The sequence below is a fragment of the Rhinolophus sinicus genome, linkage group LG06 (assembly GCF_036562045.2).
Source record: "Rhinolophus sinicus isolate RSC01 linkage group LG06, ASM3656204v1, whole genome shotgun sequence".
Classification (NCBI taxonomy): Eukaryota; Metazoa; Chordata; class Mammalia; order Chiroptera; family Rhinolophidae; genus Rhinolophus; species Rhinolophus sinicus.
In genome coordinates this window covers 65,509,242-65,533,329 of record NC_133756.1, presented here as the reverse complement: position 1 = coordinate 65,533,329, position 24,088 = coordinate 65,509,242, and the positions used below count along the sequence as shown (strand labels likewise).

At 42.4% G+C, this 24,088-nt stretch overlaps 1 protein-coding gene across 5 annotated transcripts in view; it reads left to right on the top strand.

Moving 5' to 3' along the window:
- The first annotated feature begins 5,098 nt into the window (after positions 1-5,098).
- Positions 5,099-24,088, top strand: part of SIRT5 (sirtuin 5) — a 34,233-nt gene continuing 15,243 nt past the window's right edge. For 2 of the 5 annotated variants that reach the window (XM_019742978.2, XM_074335208.1), the window contains exons 1-6: positions 5,396-5,562; positions 13,075-13,226; positions 16,895-17,028; positions 19,327-19,552; positions 22,350-22,437; positions 23,233-23,286. In XM_019742978.2, the coding sequence (XP_019598537.1) occupies positions 13,112-13,226; positions 16,895-17,028; positions 19,327-19,552; positions 22,350-22,437; positions 23,233-23,286 (617 nt within the window). In that variant the 5' untranslated portion in view covers positions 5,396-5,562; positions 13,075-13,111. Of the gene's footprint in view, positions 5,177-5,394; positions 5,563-5,691; positions 5,843-13,074; positions 13,227-16,894; positions 17,029-19,326; positions 19,553-22,349; positions 22,438-23,232; positions 23,287-24,088 lie in introns of those variants that run through there. The other 3 variants (XM_074335206.1, XM_074335207.1, XM_019742977.2) reach the window with 3 other exon arrangements.

The following is a 24,088-nucleotide window of genomic DNA, read 5'->3' as shown; positions in this document are numbered from 1 at the left end:
AGGGAGGGGAAGGGGAATATGAGGTCCAAGTTATCAGGTATAAAACAAATAAGTCATGGGGATGTAACGTACAGCATGGGGAATATAATCAATAACATCGTGATAGCGTGGTACGGTGTCATATGGTTGCTGGACTTCTCATGGTGATCACTTCTTTAGGTATATAGATGTTGAATAACTACGGTGTACCCCAGAAACTCATAATATTGTATGTTTGCTATATTTTTAATAAAAATCTTTTAAAAAAATGAAAAGACAAACCACAGACAGAAAATATTTACAAAACACATATCTGATAAAGAACTCTCACAATTCAATGAGAAGAAAACAAACAACCTAGAGTTTAAAAATAGGCAAACTACTTAAATGGACACTTCACCACACAGATTTAGATAGTGAACAAGCACATGAAAAGATGCACAACATAGTTACTCACTGCAGAAGTGTAAATTAAAACTGCAATGAGATACTACTGTACACATATTAGAATGCCTTTAAAAACATTCACAGTACCAAGTGCTGGAAAGGATACAGAGCAAATGAAACCTTACATATTGCTGGAAGAAATAGAAAATGTTCAGACATTTGAAAAAAAAATTCAGAGCTCTTTTTAATTGGAGATTTTATCAATTATATTTCTAAGGAATTTATAAACATCAGCCACTAATTATTTAACAGTCAGGGAAGTGTCTCAGTTTGCTCAGTACTCAGTTTTTCCCTTAACTTTAACACTCTTTGCTCTGTGGATCGGCATTCGGCATCCCTTGCAAGCACTGGAATAAAGAATAGATGTTTTATTTGCTCTTTTTGATAAGGAATATAATTTCTAGTTTTGGGGTTCAGCTGCAAACACGTCAATTTTCCATTGGGCAAGAACAAGGATGCTACTGTGATATACCCTACCAGGTTGCAGCAGCTGTTTATAACTTTACACCTACTGGTAGGTAAACAATGGCAGTACCTTTCAAATTTTAAAGTTAGTAGGAATCACCTAGGGATCTTCTTGAAATCCCTAGATTCTGATTGACAGTTTCCAGGGTGGCGCCTGAGATTCTGAATTTCTAACAAGCTTCCAAGTGTTGCTGATGTTTTTGGTCCTAGAATCACATGTATTTGTCATCAAGCAAAATTCAGAATCCAATTAATATTTGTTTCATACCTTTCTAAGAGGACTGATATACTGTCTCTTTTTCAAGGAGGTTGATGAAACAGTACAGGATAAGAGGGTTGATACTTGGAAATAATAACTCGGATATTCTTTCAAAATGAAATCTATGATGATTCCATAAACTAGTTTTGGAAAGCAGTAAATTAACGGCTACTGCTTATTGGGTGTTACTATCTCCTATGCACTACGTTAAATATCCTACATACCGTATTTCACTTATTCCTTACAACAATCCAGTAACAACAGGAACTATTAACCTCATCTTAAAGGTCAAATATCTGAGGCTCAAGATGCTAAGACAGAAGTGATAGAGACTGGATTCTTAAGCCCTGTAGAATTACCCGTCAAACACTTATGTACAAACTCCAGTGATTATCACAAACTGGGTTGAGCAAATGATCCCATATGTCTATAAAATACACATGTACTGTTAAGTGTGAACTGGCATCTTAAGATGACTAACCATCGAGCTGGGAGGACTGCGGGTGGAGATGGGCCCCTTGTTAACTCTCTAGCCCTGACTTCCTGTTGAAACTTTGTGGTAACTTCCCAGGGGAGGAATCTATTTATATAGAGGCCATCTTTGGAAGTGGGGGCTTTCTTTTGTTTTGCATGTGTGCAGCTAGTTGGAGCCCCAGCGGAGGTGTGCATCCCCACTGCTGTGATTTTCTTTTCTTTTCCTGAATAAACTCTCTTTTTGGTGAATTACCTGGAGAGTTACTTTGGCCAGTTGACAATACCAAATATATAATAAAAATACACAAATGTCGGTTGGATTGAATTGAAACCACAAGCACCCTTTCTGTTTGTTTCTTTAGGATGTTTTTTGTTCCTACTGGTTAGTGCAGTGTGGTAATTAGGGGCAGTTGCCTTGACATCTCATCAGAACATATTAAACTCGAAGACTCTCATGGAAGGTTATTAAAAAATACCTTGTACTCCTAGGGAGAATGTTAACTTTTATACTAGGTACCAAATAGACCTGTTTATTGGAGTCAAAAATAATAGCAATGGCTCAATTTTAGTGTTTAAAGTTTTGGATGAAGGCTAAGGAGAAAAGATAAAACAATATATTTGATGGCAGAACTTTATTACTTCATCTGTGCACAGCCATTCTTGTTGAAATTGTTAGTTTTTACCCACAGCTCTAACTGAAGGTGTAGCTAGTGCGTGGTGCATAACTGATATATGAATGAATGGATGGATGCATTGATGGACGGATGGATGAGACTAAGCTAGAGGTGGCCCAATCTGTCCCATCTGAAGGGATTTTAGACACTTCCTTTTTATTCCCACGTTCCTTAGCTTTTGACCTATTGTCTTATTTGTTTTGTTGGATTCTGCATGTAGAGGACTTTTTTTTTGAAATGAGCAGATTCTTTGGTTAACTTTCATAATTTAATTTCAATTATAAAACACTCAGGAATAATTTCACAAGAAATGTGCAACAAGATATCATATGCAATGCTTCTGGTTGTCTCAAACTTTTGGCTTTAGTTCAAAAGGTTGAGAACAAAATAGGTGAGACACTCCACCTTTTAAAGAGAAGTGCCAGGCCATTCATGTATAGAGGGGCATGGTGATCGACAGGCTGGGTTTCAGAGCCCAGAATGTCTGGGTCCAAATCTTGACTCTGCCCTTATCAGCTCCTCACTATGGACAGATTAATCTTTCCATGCTTCAGTTTACTCATCTGTAAAATGAAGATAATCAAAACCCCACTACAATGGGGAGGATTCCAAAAGATAATAACAGTTTTAAGTAAAAACCTTAGGAAGTTTCAGCCTTCTCCTATTTTAGTGTGGGAAAATAAATCATTCAATGAAAGACAGCAGCGTAGGTGTTTATGTCCATGTTTACTTTTGTACCAGAAGTTTAGAGAGGACAGTCCACCCCTGAGGGGTAGCATGATAATCAGTAAAGTTAGTGACCCTAAGATGATATAAAGGTCAGGGTGAGGGGAGATTCTTTCTAGAGGTAAAGGGTGGTGTGTCTGAATTTCATTTAAGGAAGGAGGTAGTCTGCCTTCCAGGGTATGCACTGCTGAACTCTTATTATCACCTACCTGATTATTTCAGAAAAACCTCCGTAAATAGCATGAGTTATCAAGCAACTTTTGCTTGTTTATTCATTGCTTTGTGCTGCTAGGGGCTCATAAGCAACAAGAAAGAAAAAGTAATTCGCTGCTTTTTCATTCTAGTAAAGATAGCTGAGCCATTATCCTCTGAGTCCTGGGCTGCTTTTCCTGTGAGGTTGTTCATTCATTCACTTAATACATATTAATTAATAAATTGAACATGTACTATCAGGCGCTGTAAGGGATGGAAATAGCATGGTGAGAAATAGAAACAAAAGGGTCACCTTTGGTGAGCTTATAGCCTGGTGGAGGAAAGAAAATTTAATCAAATAAACATAAATACATTTGAAATCTTGATGGAAATAACTGCTATGGTGCTGTAAGAGCCTGTATCAGGGACAAAAGGACCTCATTTAATGGGGGTTTGGAGCTGCGAGCTGGGGTCAGAGAAGGCTCCCTTGAGGAAGTGACAGTTGAGCTGAGACTGGATGAGAAGAGTTCCTATGGAGGGAATGAGAAAAGGACATTCCAGGAAGAGGGAACAGCCTTTGTTATGGAAGGACAAAGACATCAAAACATTAATCTGGAGTTGCTTGAAAGATGGAAAGGATGGTGGCGGATACTTCAAGAGGAGGAAGTAGCCTGACTTGTGAGGAAGATTCAGTTGTTCCAAGCTTGGAAGAAGGGGTGGGTTGGAAGAGTGGTGCTGTGGGTAGCTGTGGGTGGTGGACTCCTGGACCTTGACAGAGTGCAGTGCCTCAGAGGTGGCCCAACCTGTGGTTGGTGGCAGAGGGCGACATATTGGACCTTCAGGTCATAGAAGGCTATAGTCTCCCCCACTCCCTGCCTCCCAATGTTTGAATGAAGAAAAGGATTAACACTTCATGGCTAATGGCATAAGCACAAAAGGGAGGCTGTATATGCGGATCAAACCCCAGCTCTACTATTCAACAGCTTTTCTGCCTGGGGCAACTGCGGGACCTCCCTGGGCCTGTTTCCCCACTTGTAAAGTGGGGATAACAGAATCCATTTCATCAAGTGGCGGGGAAGATTTAAATTGGTTCATACATGTGAAATTCTTAGAAGTATCTGACACAAAGTACCACATACATGTCAGGGTTAAAACAGCAGCCAGATGTGAGGCCCTCTTTCAATTCTCTTGGACTCCATAAGCCTCTGAGAGGCTGATACAGCCTACGGGAACAAGAGCTCCAACGTGGGCTGAATTACCAGCCATACTGTGGGAAGTGGTTGAGGTTTGAGTCGGGGAAACAAATGTTAATGTTAACATTTTTTGCACCAAAGTGCTCAGACCACTTCCGTTTTGAATCCACTGGCACGCTCATAAGCAATTACATTCTAGAAAAAGTAGCGCTGTGGTAAACACGAAAAAGAACGATGACTGATTTTAAGGGAAATCAGACACGTAGAGCCACGTGGGTCACTGAGTCCTAGAGGCCCTGAACGTTTTCCTTCGGACACACGGGTAAGGGTATCAGCACTAGCAGTCGGGTTTGGTGGGCTAGCCTGGGAACCCAGTTAATCATTATTGGAAAATTGATGTTTCAGGGAAAGCCCCAATATTTGAAATGCTCTGTCCTGAAGCTGTGTGATCCAGCTGTAGACTCAAGGAGGAAAGTACGTAGTAATACACAACATACCTGGGAAGCTCACAAAGACCAGGCAAGACGCTGCGCCCTCCCCGCTCCGCGGTCCCCGCGAAGAAAGAAAAGCAAAGTAACAAACGCCAATGATGAACAAGACCAGGGAACTGCCCACACCGCTCTGGTGCCGGGTCAGGTCTGGGTCCCCGGCAGGGGCCGGGGCAGCCCGGTCAGGTGGCAGCTCCGCCCCGCCCCCGCCCCCGCCCCCGCCGCCTCCTCGTGCCGCCCCCGCGCCGGGGCCGCCGCCGTCGTTCCCGCCTCCTGCAGGTGCGTCTCCGCCAGGCGCCGGGTCCCCGCGGCCAGCTCCGACTCCCGCCCGGGGTCCGGGCCGAGCACGCGCGCACTCCCGCGAGGCTGCACGCACAGCCCAGTGCCGGCCCGGGCCTGGCGGTGGGCGGGCCCCTGCGCGGCGCGCTTGCGCGGCCCAGCCGCTTGCGGGTGTTCGGTTCTGGGGACTTTGGCGGGGCGAAGGGGGAGGGGAGAAGGCGGAGGGGAGCGGGCCCTGCCTCTGCGCGAGGACCTCAGAAGCTCCCCGGGCCGAGGCCGCATGTGCGGAGCCCCGAGGCTCAGTGTCTTTGGGCCCAACGCTGCGGCCGGAGAGACTAGGGAGGCGGGGGAGGAAACGCGATCGGAAAGTAACGCAGCGGGAGCAGGTGGGCCTGGTGGGCCGCTGTGAAGGGCAAGTCCCGGGAGGGCTCAGTAGAGCACCCCCTTTGAGTAGTCACTGGCCATTGCAGCATCTCGAGTGCCCGATGATGGGGACCTGGGCCACAGTGGTGGCTGTGGCGTGGGAGGAGGGGTCTGATTCGGGATGTAGTTTAAAGGTGCAGCCTTTAGGACTCCTGACTACCCTGGCTGTAGGGTGCCAGACGTGAGAGGAAGGGAGAAGCCAGGGCCACGGGGAGTGGTGCCCTAAGGCTTCGTGGATTGAAGGTGTGGGGACGTTCCGGAGCTCATGCTTGGCTGTATGAGGTGGGAGCCGGGCTGTTGAACAGTGAAGGGGGATTGCAGCCTAGCATTGGGAGGATGGGGGCTCAGAGAGCTAAGATGAAAACCAGGAGACGCAAGAGTTTCCCCGAGAGGTGATAAAATGGGCCAGAAGCTGGACATGATCAAGGTTTAGCAAGGTGAAGGTTGCTGGTGACCTTGACAAGAGCAGATGGTAGAACAGGGAGGGAAATGAGTGTTGGTAGCTGGGGACTGGTGCATTGCATTAATTTAGCTGGTAGGTGTTCAAAAATTATTTATTGAACACCTGTGTAAGTTTTTGTAGTTCCTTTGTAATATATTTATCATGTATTTTAAATTAATGATTTTTGAAGCTTTTTTCTCGAATTCCTAATACAACCTTTCGTTTGTTGTCTTTTTCAGAATTGGTACGTTGCCCGTTTTTTCACAGGTATTTTTTTTTCCCCAGTTCAGGTTTCACAAGAAAGCCTGGTTAAACAGGGGACTGCCATTCAGCCAGAGTAATTGTTTGGGAATTTGTTCTGCACCCAGAAAGCTCCCAAAGACTGTTTGATGAATGAGTTTATTTCCTCCCCTGAGGCTTGTCTTCCCTCTCTGAAGATGAGTTCAAGGCAGAATAATGGGTGGCTTCACCCAGGGCAGCTTTCAGCCCTAGGGGCTTCTGGGCCTGATAACCTGAGTTCTCTTTTCTTCAGCACCATGCGGGCCTTTTTGTTTTTCAGCCCCCTTCAAAAACTTGCTTTTAACACTTGACCAGGATTGAAAGCCTGTGGAAGGTAGAACCAACCACCCCCATCCCCCACCCTACCCCACCCAACTTCCTATAAATGTTGGCACAGACAATGCTTCCAATAAATACTTGGGGTAGCATCTTTAAAATAGTCTTATGTTCTGAGCATTTGCGAGCTTGGAAATACATTTCAGGTGGCACTGACAGAAACGTGAAAATTGGGTTTCAATCTCTACTTTGTTTTCACATTTACTAGAGAAATGCAGAATATCTTGTAAATTGATGGAAAATTTAGCAAAATAATTCCCACATTCATTAAAAAAAATGTGAATGTTGACTAATAAAACAGGCAGCAGAAGGAGTTTCGTAAAAATTTTCTCACTGATTCATTTCTTCAAACAGACATGAAAACTTAGATTCCACTAATAAATTAGTATGATGAAAGATTTGGAAAAAAATACATTTTTATAAAGAGCATTTTAATTGGACACAATCCATGAGTGTATACATACATATGTATAAAATATATATGTATGTCACTAGACATTATAATTCACATAAAATGAGAACTAAAGCTATCTTCCAAAAAACTTGCTGAGTGCATTGCCTAGGCAAAGAACCTAGAAACTAGTTGTTTTTTGGAAATGTTCAAAGATGAGCAAGTAAAACTTTTTTCTATTTTATTTTGCGTTCAGTGTTATGGTGAAAGTAATTATTATTACTCAATAATGAAACCATTTGAATAGAAAAACTTAGATGAAAAATGTTACCCAGATAATAACAAGTCCTAATCTGTCAATCCTACAATTAAAAATTCCTTAATAGTCTCCAATTTTTGTCAACTCTTTATAATTAGCAACAAATCCAACCCTCATGTTCAGAACAGGATGATTTGCCTTTATTTACAGCTGCCCAGCAGAAGACCCATCCTTTAGAACCTCAGGCAGAAGAGCTGTGAGTAGAGCAGTACAGTCAGCTGATTTATGTTAATGCCTCTGTCGATGTAATAACATCCAAACCTGTAGGGAATTTTTATAAGAATTTATTTGAGCCAGAATGGCCGACATTGTTGGGAAGCAAGATCTCAAATGTACCAGAGAATGAGTTTTGGTTTCTTTTATGTATTGAAATTAAAGAGGGACTATAAGGAAGATTACACGAACACGATTATGTTGCTCTCTTGAGGGTGATTATGGCTTATTTCAAAGGTATGTTTACCTAGACGTATAAAAACAATGGGCAGGGCTTGCTTCCAGGAAAAAAAAAAAAAACACCTTTTAATAAAAATTTATATGCATGGGGCGTGATTACCCATCCAGTTAGGAATTTATGATCCGATCACCCTGTGAGGTTATTTTACTAGAACCTCTTTTTGGTCCACACCTCTGGATTTTAAATTCTTAAGTTCTTTTAAATTTTTAAGAACTTAAAATGCTACCTTCACTTCTGAGAAACAATGTGACGTTTTATTCAGGCGTCATCCAGAATTCTTTGACAATAAATGGGAATGTTTGCTAACATTTAATATCAGCAGAAGAAGAAAAGAATTTTCTGGATCAAATTGATGTCTCCAAATTAAACTAATAGAAAGCAACAGTGGAATCAAACATCTTCATCTTTGAGAGAAATAACTGAAGATACATATTAAGCTCAAAATGATAGCATAAGTAACTTCATGCAGCATGTAAGGAGCTTTTAGTAAAGTTAGGCAGTATTGGGTATTTTAATCTTCAGTTTTCAAGGTGCGCAGGTTTGAGAATATTGTCTGTGACAATATCTTAACACCACAAATTGATCTGAGAAAACTCCCTTTTGATAATTGTTGACACTAAGCAATGGTAACATAAGTGTTCATATACTATTCTATTTCACATACTATTTCAATGTTTAAATTTTTCCATAATTTAAAATAACAAACCAAACTATAGTAATACCTCACTTATCCCTTACTGAGATATTCCAAATAATTTTTCCAAACAAATTAAAATTGTCAAAAGCTTATCATACCCATGCTGGTTGAAAATCATACCAACCCATTTTCCTCCAGCTTCTTTTAAATAGAGCACTGGGGTGATTTTCATGATGGTAGGGCATCCCCATTGTTGCATCTGCAAGCTGTTCACCAGAGTGACTGTCCTGGGCTGCTGTGGCGTCTGAGTCTGCTCACCTTCTCTCCCTGGCAGCCAGTCGCCATCGGCCTTTTTGGCACTCCCTTTGGCTCTGACCTGCGGTCTCTGCACAAATGGCTTCAGGCAGCCAGAGGTTCTTGTCTCCTGAGGTGTTCTGGAAACCAATACTACACCATTTTTCTCTTTGTCAGTATTCCAAACTTCTTCACATGTCCAGTTTTATTTGTTTTGTTTTTTTTAATTATAGTGGAGACAGGTTACAATGAAAATTTGTTGACGTGCTTCTTAAATGAGGTTTATTGAAATACAATTTATATAGTATAAAATTCACCCTTTTTTATTATGAAGTTCTATGAGGTTTGAAAAACCACCACAAAATAAAGACATAGAATTTTTCATTGCTTTTAAAAAGTTCTCTGGCCATCCTTGCCTCCTTTCCCTAGTCCCTGGAAACCACGGAGGTAATTTCTGTACCTATAGGTTCGCCCTTTCAGAATATCGTATACATGGTCTCAAACAGTATGTAGCCTTTTGGGTCTGGCTTCTTTCACTCAGCATAATGGTTTGGTTTTGTTTTTTTGAAGAAAGCAACTTTATTTTGAAATAATTTTAGGTTTGCAGAATGTTGCAAAAATAGTACACTGAGATCCCATATACTGTTTACCCAATTTCCCCTAAGGTTAACGCGTAATTAAAGTACAATGCTCTAAACCAGAACATTTGCACTGGTAACAGTACTGTTAACTAATGAGCAGACTTCATTCCAATTGTTCCAGTTCTCCCATTAATGATCCTTTTCATGTCTTGAATCCAATCCAATTGTATCAGTTGTCCTCTCTTCTTAGTCTCTAACCTGGTACAAGTCCCCAGTCTTTATCTTTCATAACCTGAATCACTTTTTTGAAGAGTACTGGCCATTTTTGCTATAGAATGCCCCCTCAATTGGGGTTTGTCTGATATTTTCTTAAATTGAGCTAATACATTTTGGGGAAAAATACCACACAAGGGATATTTTGCCCTCCTCACTGCATCCTATCAGGAGGTAGATGAAGTCGGTATGTCTTATTACTGCGGGTGTTAAATTCAATCACTTGGTTAAGGTAGTGTCTGCCAGGTTTTTCTACTGCACGTTACTTTTGCATAATACTTTAGAAATTCATCCATGTTGTTATACGTGTTAGCAATTTGTTTTGTTTTGTTTTTTTAATTGCCGAACTGTATTGTATGGAAGGACCACAGTGTGTTTACCCATTTATAAGTTGGTGACACTTGATTTGCTTCCAGTTTTTGGCCTCGCACTATCCAGTAGGCCTTGGTGTTCTGTTGAACCTATGTAATTTCATAGAACATTAACATCAGACAGAGCTACCCTGTGGCCGTGGTGAATCGGGACAAAAATAAGATAACTCTGACACAGGTCTGAACCCACACAAAAGCAAGAACATATCCAAATCACAAAAATGACAGAACATCCTTCTATCCTGGCTTAATACCAGGGCTTGCTGTTTCCTGACTAATCAAAGCTCTCGCCTCACTTCATTTCTTCCTCGTTTTAGATAAGATTCACTAACATATCCAATCAAGGTATCCTGTTTCCTGACAGCATCCAATCCAGAATAAAGCCTCACTCCCTGGAACCCTGCCAACCTTCTCTAACACAAGCCCAAATCCTATAATCCTGTCTCACACTGTGACTGAGGCACCCTACAGTTAGTTCTTCATGGCTTGCTTCTCTCTCCTTGCCACGTGCCCCTCTACAGGTGTGTTCCTGGTCTTTGCTGTGGGGCACTGACCATGCAAACAACATACAAACACATATATTGAAAACCCTTGCTTCCACTCCTGTCTCCATATAGCCTATTTCCCACTCCACCCCCAACTTTTTTTTTTTACTAATTTCTTGGAAATTCTTCTATTTTTTTAAGTACAAATCAGTACTGTGGTACATGCTCATATCCCTTCCCTTTCTGCACACAACACTATTTGCACCTGACTTCCCCCCCTCAACTTTATAATCTGGAGATCTCTGTCAGATTAGGGAGAATGTCTTCATGCTGGTTTTTGTTGTTGTTGTTTTTTTAACATGTGGAATCTGAACATCAGAATAATTTATGGAATTAAATAATCTGATTTGGCACTAACAGGTGTTTGAGCCTCATCTTCCAGATGTTTATTTTTAACCTCTCTGAATAGCCTCTGTTCTGCTGATACCGACACTCACTTCTGAAGCCAGCGAGCTGTCTGCTTATAAAAACGAAATCAACCAGCAAATCACATTTAATTAAACTTGGTTCGCATGTTTTTTTAATTGTAGTGAGATACACATGAAATTTACATCTGAACCATTTTTAAGGATATAGTTCGGGAGTGTTAAGCACATTCACATTGTTGTGTAAACAATCTCCAGAATTCTTTGTCTTGCAAAACTGAAACCCTATACCTATTATTTTTGATTTGTAAACTGTTTTATAGTTTACATGCAGTAAAATTTACCCTTTTTTAATGTAGAGTCCGCTGGGTTTTGACAGACACAATCATGTAACCGCCAACATAATCAAGATGTAGGAGGGCATTTTCATCACCCCTCAAATCCCCTCATGCCCCTTTGTGTATTCATTCCTTCCTGCTTGAGCAACCACTCATATGTTTTTTGTCCCCATAGTTTTGTCTATTCCAGAATGTCATGTAAGTAAAGTAAATATGTACATTCTTTTTTATAGCAGCCATGTTGCATATTGTGAATGTGCCATTGTTTATTGAACTCATCCCCAGCAGATGGACATTTAGGTTGTTTCTAGTCTCTTGCTGTTAATGACAGTGGTCTAAAGATGTGTCATTTTGAATGTGTGCAAGTCTCACTGTTGTAAAAATTTTCAGACTTGGGATTGCTAGGTCAAAGGGAAAACGCATTTGTAATTTTGATCAGTTGTCCTCCAGAAGGACTGCAAAGTTCTGGGAAATGCGTTATTTTTCTGTTTTTCCTGATCTACAGACCTTTAGTCCTGAGTTCTTCCAACAGTTTGATCCACTAGATAGAAGTCAGCTCTGCCAATTACCCTTTTGATATCATTGATCCAAATATTGTCTTTCTCTGTCTCTGTTTTTCTTTTATAAAATTCCTCATGGATAGATAAAGATTTACTAAATGTGCTTTAAGACACAGTTTCTTCTACATGATGACATCTTTATCCTATTTGTTATCATAACACATATCTTTCCTGCCTAGTTCAGTTCTCAGGATTTACATTCTCATAGAAACTGTATCTTAAGCAAAAGTTGAGAGGCCAGTGGTTTTCATACCTTTTTAAAAGCAGCAGAACCTGTTTTTTAAATGAATTCTCACATCTAATCATTTCCCAAACCTTTAAGGCAATGGTTCTGAAACTCTAGCCTCATCTTCTAGATGTTTATTTTTAACCTTTATCAGAATCACCTGGAGACAGATGTGGACCCCACCCCCATAGTTTCTGATTCTGTGGGCCTGGGGTGGAGCCCATGACTTTGCATTTCTAACAAGATCTGGGATGGTGTTGCTGCTGGTCTGGGGACCACACTTTGAGAAGCACTGCTCTAGGTCACCTAGGTGTGACCGAGAACACAAATTGAAAACTGGTTTAGAGGCTGAATACCATCAAGATCTGTTACTGAAAATTTTTGTTAAGGGCATTCATATATACGAGGTCTACAATTAAGTTCACGAGCTCATCCTAGAAAAAGTGCTACATACCTCATTGCTGAATATCACTATGGTCACCTTTGAAGTACTCCTCTTGGGAAGCTATACACAGACGCCAGTGCCTAGTCCACCCATCAAAGCAATTTTGGAACTCTTTCTGGAATGGCCATCAGAACTGTCCTCATATTACCCTTGGTGTCCTGAATGTCATCAAAATGTCTTCCTTTCAATATTTCCTTTATCTTCGGATAAGGAAAGAAGTCATTGGGGGCCAGATCGGGTGAGCAGGGAGGATGTTCCAATACAGTTATTTGTTTACTGGCTAAAAACTCCCTCACAGGCAGTGCTGTGTGAGCTGGTGTATTGTCGTGATGCAAGAGCCATGAATTGTTGGCGAAAAGTTCAGGTCGTCTAACTTTTTCATGCAGCCTTTCCAGCACTTCCAAATAGTAAACTTGGTTAACTGTTTGTCCAGTTGGTACAAATTCATAACGAATAATCCTTCTGATATCAAAAAAGTTTAGCAACATTGTTGCAACAAGTTTGCAAACTTAATTGTCCGACCTTGTATAGACATATACATACATACGTATACATGTATATATGTATAGAAATACAATTATTTTCTGATTGTTTCTATTTGTTTTTGTGATTTTTCTAGAGCCTATCTTAAGAATTAATACTACAAAGAAAACCTGATGGGACCATTCCAGATTGTCCCCAGCAGATTAATTTCCCAGCTGTATTGTGGACTGAAGTCTCCTGCTGCCAAAGGAACCAAGATTTGCCTAACCATGGCTCGCCCAAGTTCAAGTAGGTCTGCCGTGTCCTCAACTCCAGTGGAATTTGAAGTACCTGAAAGTTCCTGCACTTTGAGGGGGATGTCTGGGTATGGGGCAAGATTTTGGAGAAAGCCACTCTGTCCTTTTCTCCTTAAGAAAGCCACTTCCAGGACAGGTCAGAGACACAATCCATTTAAGACATCTTGTTGCTTCTCCCAGAATATTTGCATTTAAACCTTTCACTCATGATTTGTATTCTAAACCCCTCATCTCTCTCCAGGAGAAGAAACCTGGTGATTGTCCTACAGGCTAATATGGGGTTAAATTTTCTACTGGACAGAAATGATTTGTATCTCTACCTGAGGCAAACCCATAAGTTAACATATCTGGGCCTTTCGTCTATAATGAGTATAGAGTCTGACAGATTTATATAATAAATGGTGCTTAGGTGGGCCTATTAAACAGTGCTTCCATATGGCATTGAAAGGCCAAGCTGACCTCTTTTGGCCTCCTTTTCAACTTTTGGATAACTTTTTATGACACTGAGTCTGCTGAGACATAATAACGTCTCCTTCCACTTGGCCCAATCTCAGGAATGATATTAAACCCAGTTCCACTCAGCTGCTCCAATCCCTTGATATTCACAGCTCTTCAGGACAGGCTGTTAGAGGCTGTGGCGGCACCGAGAGCGTGTACTTGACCAAAAGTTGCCTGCCTGGGCTTGGAACCGCAAAACATCCTGCTGTGTTTTCCTTTAGCTGTTAGGAAATGTCTTTTTTTTTTTTTTTTTTGTCAATAAGAGATTTTGCACCACTTTTACATTATTATATCTTACATCCTGTTCTCCGAGAACCAAACCTGAGTTGACTTTTCTATTTGTTTCTAGAAGCTGCTTAAAGTGGTCCCTTCACAGAAGTCACTCTGATCTAGGAATCTACTTGTCAGTAGGATGACAGAGTTTACATTTGGGATAGAAAAGACCTTTAGAGCAGGGACAAGTTTCATGGGTGAACTTTCAAGTCCTAAGGATGTTTGTAGGGTTTGAACTCAGGAGTTGCCTAAATAGTTCCTAGGAAAATATTTGTACGTTTTTGTAATTAGTATCTTGTTCTTTCAGGGGTTAGATCAGACTACAAACTCTGTAATTACCCAGACTGAGTTTCCTTTTTTGGAAATCTTCCGGGTTGGACAGCTTTTGTGGGCCTTAGTTTTCACACAAGTCTATCTCTCAAAAGGGTGTGAGTTTAGGCAGCGTGTTCCTGTGGCTGGCAGGTAGTTGGGCTGGTTATACCCAAAGGGAACAGTGTGCGTGAACCATCTTCATTCCTTTGAGCCTTATGCTGCCAGAGAAGTGATCCCAGAGAGCTCCGGGAATGTGGTCAGAGAAGGAGCTGGAGCTTCTTTGTTTCTGAGAGTCTACTTTGACTGTTCATTCTTACCACTAGTCACAGAGAAAGGGAAAGGGAAGAGAGATGGAGTCTTCTTTGAGATTCTGTATCCTAGGCGGGCGTTAGAGGAGGCTCTTGGCGTAGGAGGCTGAGGAAGTGCCATCCCTGCCTAGAGGGAGCCATTCAGTAAGTACCAGTTTGGGGTACAAATTGAAGTCATGTTCCCTTTAATATTTAAGTTCATTGTCTCTGAGTCCCCACCCCCTATCTTTCTTTCTTTCTTCCATCCTGCCTATCACTGGTTCTATCTCTTAGGGTGTGCTCACTCAGTCCAAGGGTTAACCTCTGTTGCTGTTGCCTCCAAGGGGAAGACCAGAAAGCCTGCTCCATCAGCTGAGGGACTCACTTCCACTTTTGCAAAAATCTTCATCTTTAGCACAGGTTGGCCACTCCTAGAAGGTGTCCACTCCAGTGGCCCAGGCAGGCCATAGGCAGTGCTGGTCTGGGACTTGCTTCTCCAGGTGGAGAGCAGACAGGGAGTCTTTCTTCTCCCTCATGCTCAGCTCCGTACAGCTTAGGCCTGGCCTGCTTGCTTATCCCACGTATGAGGGCTTGCAGAGCCTCACTTACTCATCCCACGTATGAGGGCTTGCAGAACCTCACTTACTTATCCCACGTATGAGGGCTTGCAGAGCCTCACTTACTCATCTCACGTATGAGGGCTTGCAGAACCTCACTTACTTATCCCACGTATGAGGGCTTGCACAGCCTCACTTACTTATCCCACGTATGAGGGCTTGCAGAGCCTCACTTATCCCATGTATGAGGGCTTGCACAGCCTCACTTATCCCACATATGAGGGCTTGCACAGCCTCACTTACTTATCCCACGTATGAGGGCTGGCAGCACCACAGTGCCTGGGAGAGAAAGGTGTAGCTCTTAGCCATATGCTGTGCCCTGACCTAATCTCTGACTCCCAGGAGAAACAGTGGCAGTTCCGAGTTGGACTCCTCATTCCTATCCTGGGATGAGGATATTTGTTTAGGGGCAAACTCTACCTTGTGATTCACGTACTGCACTTAGCACAGAGCCTGGGGTGCAGTGAGCCCTCACTCAATGGCGGCTGCTGCCTCTGTTGGTCTGAGATCAGGGGGAGGGTGCATGGAGGTGCAGAACAAAGCCTGTGAGCTGGAGGGCAAGCCATGCACAGTAACCACGATTACTTGCTGCGTGTTATTCTCTGTGTTCAGTTCCCTTCTGTTACCCCAGGTGTCTGGTGCCATCTTGTTGAAAAGTCCAACTCTAATTTGAGCCATAAGAAGAAAGTCATGTGTCCAGATTTGGGGCAGAGCACTTGTTCATAGTTGAGGTTGGTAGTGATGCTGAGAGAAGCTAGAATTAGCAAGATCCCCAAAGGCAAGTGAACTTGGGGAGGAAGGAAGGCTTTGGGGTCCAAAGGGCCTGAGGTCAGTCCATGCACACACACACACACACACACACACACACACACACACACGCAAAAGCTTGTTTTTACTTTTATGAAGGAAGATGCATTCCCATCCATTAGGCTCTTTTAATTGTTGTAACAGCCCAGCTCTAGGAAAGACACAAATGTGCACATGCAACAGCCGAGGGAACCCAGGAGAGCAGGGGGTCAGTGATTCGCAAAAGACCACACAAATGGGTGGAGACGAGGCTGAGATTCAGAGCCAGTGCTGTGCACCTGAGGCCCGTTTTCTTTCTTCAGATGCTGTACGCTCAAACAGGAGGCTCATGGATCATGTCTTCATGATATGATGATTATTTGGGTATCTTAAAGTATAATTTCACGCAAGGTCAAGTTCAAACTACAGGTATCCCCCAGGCCCTTTCAAGTTTGCTCTATACCACTTCGCCATTACCAAAAAAAACCCACATTTGAACCTGCTTTCTCTAAACGAAGGAAATCCAAAGAGGATTTTTGCTTTTACAAAAAAAGGTGAAAAACAAAATACGTTCAGCAATTGTTCTGCAGTGAGTTATAGAGACAGCGCACACCCCGAGCAGGGAGAGTGGCCCCGCCAAGCTCGTTCTCAGGGCACGACACCTCAGCATCAAGCCCCAGAGCTTTGAACTGTCTGTGGGCATCTGGGCTCTATCTCCGTTTACTCTGCATCCATTAGCAAGGTGTGTCCTAAGGTAGTGGCTTCTTCACTTGATGCAAGATTTCTTAGGAAGGCTCTGCTTTCGGCTAGCGGGGGAACCTGTATGGACAATTAACATGGGATATAAACATCCAAATGGTAATAAAGATTTTATTCTCTCCCTTTAGATATGGCCAGTTTTCGGGAGGTTTTTGCAAAAGCAAAGCACATAGTCGTCCTTTCAGGGGCTGGCATTAGTGCTGAAAGTGGGCTTCCAACCTTCAGAGGAGCTGGTGGTTATTGGAGAAAGTGGAAATCTCAGGTGAGTAATGTTTCCAGAACATTCAAAGGCTCTTCTAAATGAAACCATAACAGAGTTTGACTCAGAACCTATGCTCATGCCTGAAACCCAGAGAGCAAAGTTTTGAAATCGTGACTCTTTTGTCCTGTTCATTTTGGCATCATTACAGTATCCGTATGATTAAAATCTGAGATTTAAGCAAAGCAGCTAACTCTCCTTACTTTCCAGGTGTGTATAGATTACATTTATTCAGATAACAGTTATATTTCTTGTAGTAATTAAAGTGGAATCAGAAAACCTTGGTTAGCTTAATTCATTTATTATACATACTGAAATTAAGTATTATAATTTTTAAAGTTTCTGTGAACTTTTCATAGTAAAACCAAAGTTGGATTATTGAAGGCTTAGGGCTTAATGTTCAAAACTTTATATGAAGGCCATTAAAATGTAAGTTCTACGGGGGTATGGATTGTTTTAAATTCAGTTTTTATTCAAGTATAATAGCCATACAATAAAATTCACCAATTTTAAGTGTAAGTTTGATGACTTTTAAAAATGTATACATAATGTAGCCACCACCATGGTCACCATGGAACACTTCTGTGCCCCGGAAAACTCCCTCAAGGCTCTTTGTAGCCGGCTTCCTCCCCTCCCCTGGCCCAGGAAATCCCTAGTTTGGGGGGCAGGGCATTTTGTCTTTTATTCATTGCTCTGTGCCTCCTCCCAGAACTCTGGCACGTGGTACTTAATAGCTCTTTGTTGGTTGAATGAAGGCAATCAAATAATTCAATTATTCAACTCCATACATGAGTTCCAAATGAAGGGTTAGTGAACCTGCCCTTCCTTCCTCTATTAAATGTCTCAGGATGGCAAATGTGTAGGATGTTTTGTCACCTCTCCACTGCCCTGCCTATGATGCAGACAAGGGCCTCTTTACCTTAAAGGTGAAGGAGGGGAGAGGGGAGAGCGGAGGCCCTGAGGGCCCCACCAGGAAGAGGAGCCCAGAGAGCAGTCCCTGAATTAGAGATGAAGGGTGTGAGGGGTCAGCGTGTAAGGAGTTGCTGCCACAGGGGTGGTCAGTCGTGTCAGAGCAGCTCAGAGCTTGTGGGGAAGCAAAGAAGTCAATGGAGTAGGTTTTTGTTTTTGGATTTGTTAAGAATTTTTATTGGGGAACGGTGTGTTTTTCCAGGACCCATCAGCTCCAAGTCAAGTTGGTTTCAATCTAGTTGTGGAGGGTGCAGCTCATTGGCCCACATGGGAATCGAACCAGCGATGTTAGTGCTAGGAGCACTGCGCTCTAACCACTGAGCCAACTGGCCGCCCTGGAGTAGGTTTCTGACTCCAGCTGCGTTCCAGGGACACATATATCCAGGTTCACGTGTCCCACCTGTAAACTGCTTCAGGCCACTTGGGTTCTAAGTGGAGGGCAGGGTAGAAGGAAGTACAGGAGCGCTGCAGAGAATCCACGGTGTAGACGACCCACTCCCCAGATGAAGGCTAGCAATACTACCAGGTAGACAGGGACCTTTACAGTAAAATAAAATGCACAATACTACCACCGTCACAATCAAGATACAGAATTTGAGCCATTACCAAAGGTTCCCTTGTGCCTTTTTCCTGTCGGCTTCCAGCCCTAGACAGCTACTGCGCTGCTCTGTTCACCATAGATGAGATTTGTCTCTCCCAGAAGAGGAATTGTACTTTAAAAATATATCTTTTATATGTTTTGTTAATATACATATACTGTTTTTTTTTAATTACGTGTAGTGGTGTGTGTGTAACTATAATTACAGTTATAAAAACTGAGTTTCTCAGCTATGACCATTGTACCACAATTGGGCATTTTGCAATTTCACTTTTTTCCTGGACAGATGAAACTGACTTTATATATTTCAAGACACCATGAAAAAGGAGATTCAGCCTAAATTACCTTCCTGCATATTACTTTACTTCATGTTCATAATAACTTTCTTGAGTGGTAAATGGGACAGATTGCATTTAACCTGCTTTATAATTGGGGGAATTAAAACGGATTTCTCCAAGGTCCCTTGTTAGTCCCAGAATTGGGACAGAGACTTCGGCGCAGGCCCTTGCTCTGTGTCTGCCACACTGCATGTACCTACAGTGGACACGTCCCAGCTTGCACCCTCCCAAAGCTGCCTGCCTCCATTTTAGAGTAAAAGGGGCCTGCAAGTGTTTCCCATGATTGGCGGTCACCCAAGGTTCCGCCTGCGCCCCCTTTTCCCTCACCCCCACCTGTGTTCCGGAACCCTTGCGCTTCTTTCCTTCCCTGACTCCTGCCTCCTCTCTAACCCCCAGGACCTGGCCACTCCTGAGGCCTTTGCCTACAACCCGTCCCGGGTGTGGGAGTTCTACCACTACCGGCGGGAATTGATGCAGAGCGCGGAGCCGAACCCCGGGCACCTTGCCATTGCCGAGTGTGAGGCCCGGCTGCACAAGCAGGGCCGCAGGGTCACGGTCATCACCCAAAACATTGATGAGCTGCACCGTAAGGCTGGCACCAAGAACCTTCTGGAAATCCATGGTGAGCACCCTAAGCCTGACATGGGGAGGGGAACCAGACTATAAAACATCCCTCCTGCCGTTTCACACCTGGACCCATTGAATCAGAATCTGAATTTTGACGAGATGCCCAGTGTCTGGTGTGCACATTACCCTGGGGAGGGGCTGGTCTGCACAGTTCCCCTCCGTGGGGAGTTCTGTTGAATGGTGTTGTGCTCTGAGACACTGCCCAGCTGGGCTGAAGGAAACAGGAGCAGCTGGGCTTTAGCAGGAGCTGGCCCCGAAGGACCTCTGCATTCCTGGGGGTATCAATTTACTTTACCTTTGTCCTGCAATTGGCATGCTCCACTGAGGTTGTGCTTCTGCTGAACCCTCAAGCCTTTAGGGAGCTGCCAGCTCAGGGGCCTTCACTGTATCAAGCCCACCAAGTTTGTGACACGTGCATTTTGTCTTGGGTCCCTTTGGCTTCCCTTCTCTGCCCTGATGACACCCTCTTTTTCCCTCTTGTCTTTTCAATCCTTTCCCCTGTTTGTTGTCACCAAAAACCTAATACATTCATTCATATGAAAGCATAAATGGGTGTACAAGGATTTCTCCCCCGAAGCGTTTGCATTTAACAGTCTAGAAAACTTCAGTCCCAAGGAATGCTGTCTAATAGTGGGCTTTCCAGAAATAGTGACCCAGTGGGGAATGTTGCTTGTGTGTGTGTGTGTGTGTGTGTGTGTGTGTGGTGAAGTTGCCCATTTTTGCCTAGGCTGTGGTCACCCTGATAATAAAAGCCAAGCACTGTTCGTTTGAATCCCATTTCTCTTTTGTTCCCGCAGCAGTCAGCCACCTACTAACAGAGTGTCTTTTTGGCACCTTCTTCTGCTGGGTCTGGGCCATTTCCACATGGCTTTTCTCATTTCTCTGCAGTGTGAGAATGTAAGCTGTATCGTTTTCCATGTATAAAATGCGGATACACCTATCTTAGTTATTTTGAGGATTAAATAAGATAATGTATGCATATGAGTTGGGACTTTTTTGGTTGCAAGTGATAAGAACTGTCATCTAAATTAGGTGAAAATAAAAGCCCTTCCTTTCATCAAATTGAAGATGCATCAGTTTTAAGATGCATCATGTTTTTAATGTGATACTTAGAAAGAAAGTAATCTGCCTAAACCATGATATCTTATTTTGTTATCCCTTAGAATTATTTTATACTTATAGAAAGGGCTTGTTAAAATTTACTTAGATACATATTTTTAGCAACTCTATCACTCTCATATAAAAAACAAAATATGGGTGAAATAAAGTGAAGACACTTGTCACTATCCAAACAAAATATGAGTAAAATAAAGTGATCAAGATATTTCTCCTGAATGACTCTGAGGCATCGATAACTGTTTTCCACACAGTGGCATCTGTGTGCCATCAAGGGGGTCAGTGAGGCAGCATTCCCTAGGAGGGTGCTCCTCTGTTATCTCTAGCGTTCTCTTCCAAGCTGCCGACACACATTCTGCAAGTTTGATATTGGGCCTTTCTTCATCTTCCCAGAAGGTGTCTATGGAAGGGTTCTATAATCAGGACTCATTTTCTTCCTCCAATGGCCCCTAAATGGTTTGTCAGCTGAAATATGCAGGGGCTGCCTTTGTCCAGTCAGGCCACCGAGCATAACAGCCAAGTCCCCACACGTTTCAGTCGCTGGTGTTATCCTTCAACAAGTGTGTGCGAGCGCTGGCTGTCTCAACCACATCACACCTGTCATGGGGCCAGTAACAACTGTCGGGCCCATCTGAATTTCAGAGATGTTACCATGGGGCAAAGTGGCTGTATTAAAACTGATAAAATAGGTGTATTGCCTCGCCCAACTGAGGAGCCCTGGGTGGAGGGGGTGTCAGCATCAGGCTCGCCTCCCTGCCGCTCCCTCTCCTTCCCTCAGCTTCACTTACTCTTGGAGTTCACCTCACTTCTCCCTCTGCGGTTGATCTGCCAGCGATGGTAGCACCTGGTGGCTCCAGGCTCACTCTAGCGTAGCTTTCTCCTCAGAAGATAAACCTCTGGATGGCCTTGCTTGGGTCACATACCTCCTTTTTGACCAAACACGACCGCTGGAGGCATAGGGTACTATGAATGGACCAGTCTGGAACGAGTGCCCAAGCTTGTATTTTGGGATGTGATTGACAGCTCCATCAGCTTGGTATGGGATAGAGGAGCGATGGCTGCTCAAAGAAGTAACGCTGGACAGAATGGAACAACGTGCGTCCAGTACAGTGTGTGACACGCTCAGCACAACACTGGGCACGTGGCGAATAGTTAGCGAATTGTGGTCACTATTATTGGTTTAGCTCAGTACATGGTGGCTAGTTTTAACAATTGTTCTCTTCATTTATTAGTTGATTATTGATTCATTGAGCTGGTTTTGGGTAAAAGATTCAAACTTCAAGTTGAAATTAAGATTCTGTAAACACATCCCGAGCTATTAAAGCTTTATCAATCATGAACTGAGTCAATTGTGCCCTTGGATGTCAGTTGCCTTCTTCTACCCCACTCACCAGTTCAGTTCCACCCAAACATCCCTCCAAGGTGATCTGAGAGCGCCTTAGTCATGTAGTAAGTTATTTCACCCGTCTTTCTTTCCTCCAGATTATAAAGTCTGGGCAGGTGCTCTCGGCTTGTTCAGTAGCACTGCATGCCTTTACATTTCCCATGATACCTAGGGTGGGCCCATTTGCTAAAATGTACACGTAAAAGCTAAATGGTTTTGTATTCTTTTGGACATGGAGACAATTGGTCTTGGTTATACTATTTCTGGTCTTGCTTAACTTGTGTTTTTCCAGGTAGCATATTTAAAACTCGATGTACTTCTTGTGGAGTTGTGGCTGAGAACCACAAGAGTCCGATTTGTCCAGCTTTATCAGGAAAAGGGTAATTATGCCGCATTACAGAATAAGTGTATGCTGTTTTCTCCTTTAAGTTGAATACAAATACGAAGAAATTGAACATTAATTTAAGATTCCCATGGATATTTATTGGAAATAAGACTAGATACAGTATACCATTTGATGGGAGAAATATTTTGCTCATAATTTACAGTGTTAAGTGAAAACCACAGGTTCGAAATGATCCCAACTTTGTATTTAAACACACACACACTCTCTCTCTCTCATTCCCCATGTTAATGTATCTGTGTATAGACAATAGACCTGAAGAAAATACAACAAAATGTTAACAGTAATTATCAGGAGTGGTGGGAGGATGGCTGATTTTGATTTCTTTATATCTTTTTGAATTTTCCAACATTTCTATGATGAACATGTATTATTATTATAATTAGGGAAAGAAATTAAGAATAAACTTAGAATATTGAGAAAAATTGTACCTGACCATTTTACATTAGTATAAATTATACAAGTAAAATATTAATGTAATATCATTGCATAAGATTCAAATTATAACATATATAATATTAATCATGAAACACCCCATTAGCACATTGGCTGCTCCCCGCTTTCCCCACATACAAATTCCCTCTCTTGAGGTAAAACCATGCGTAATTTTTTGGTGTCTATCCTTCAAGTACTCTTCTCAGTCAGCATGTATTAATTAGGAGTTTTGTACCATCTCCTGCCAGGCAAATATATAACTCATGGGGTTATGTTATTTCTTTGTTCTTTGATTATACCAATGGCATTCTCTCTTTTCTAATATTGCTTATTTCAGTGCTCCAGAACCCGAAACGCATGATGCCAGAATCCCAGTTGAGAAACTTCCCCGGTGGGTAAAAAACTTTGATCTGTATTTGGTGTTCCAGATTGAAAAAAGAAAAAGAAAATTAAGAATCAAAATCTAAGTTCATTTGGTGAGATGCCTCTCAAATGCACAAATGTTAACAACCATCCCTGTGCTATGAGGCCAAGGGCTAAAGAACAAAGGATGAACCAAACCAAGGTCAAGAGAACTGCTGCTTTTCCATCTCTTTTTGCTTTGTGTTAGGGCAGGACAATTTGAGGTCTGGAAAGTTTCTGAAGCTGTTATGCTACAGATGCTTATCCAGTCTATAGAAAACACGGCGGCGGGTGTCCTGTAACTGGGCAATAAATGTTAGTTACTGTCATCTTCATCCTCTCCATTGTCATCAGTGTTATTAATCTAGGGTTATGGAGACAGGATGAAATTATAGGACTAAACATAATTTTCGTAGATTAAAAAATTAAAAAAAAACCTAGAAATATTTTTATGTCAAATTTTCAAAACCAGACATTATAACAGCACTTCCGAAAGTAGATCCATGTGATGTTCACAGGCATCGCTTGAAGAAAAGATGTTACCTGCTCAAATAACACTAGACTAAACAAAGTTCAAGTAGGTTTGCTTTATTGCAGGACTTCTCAGAGCATTTCATATGCTAAAATACATTGTTACTCCCTAAAAAGTGGTTGTAAGTTAATATTTCACTCGTTTATTTAACCACAGAACCCTTTTTATTTTTCTTAATCAGGGTTTTCCTTACTAAATACTAAAGTTTGGATCTGAAAAAAGAGGGAATCCTGGGGAGTTCCTGAATAAGAGATTAATA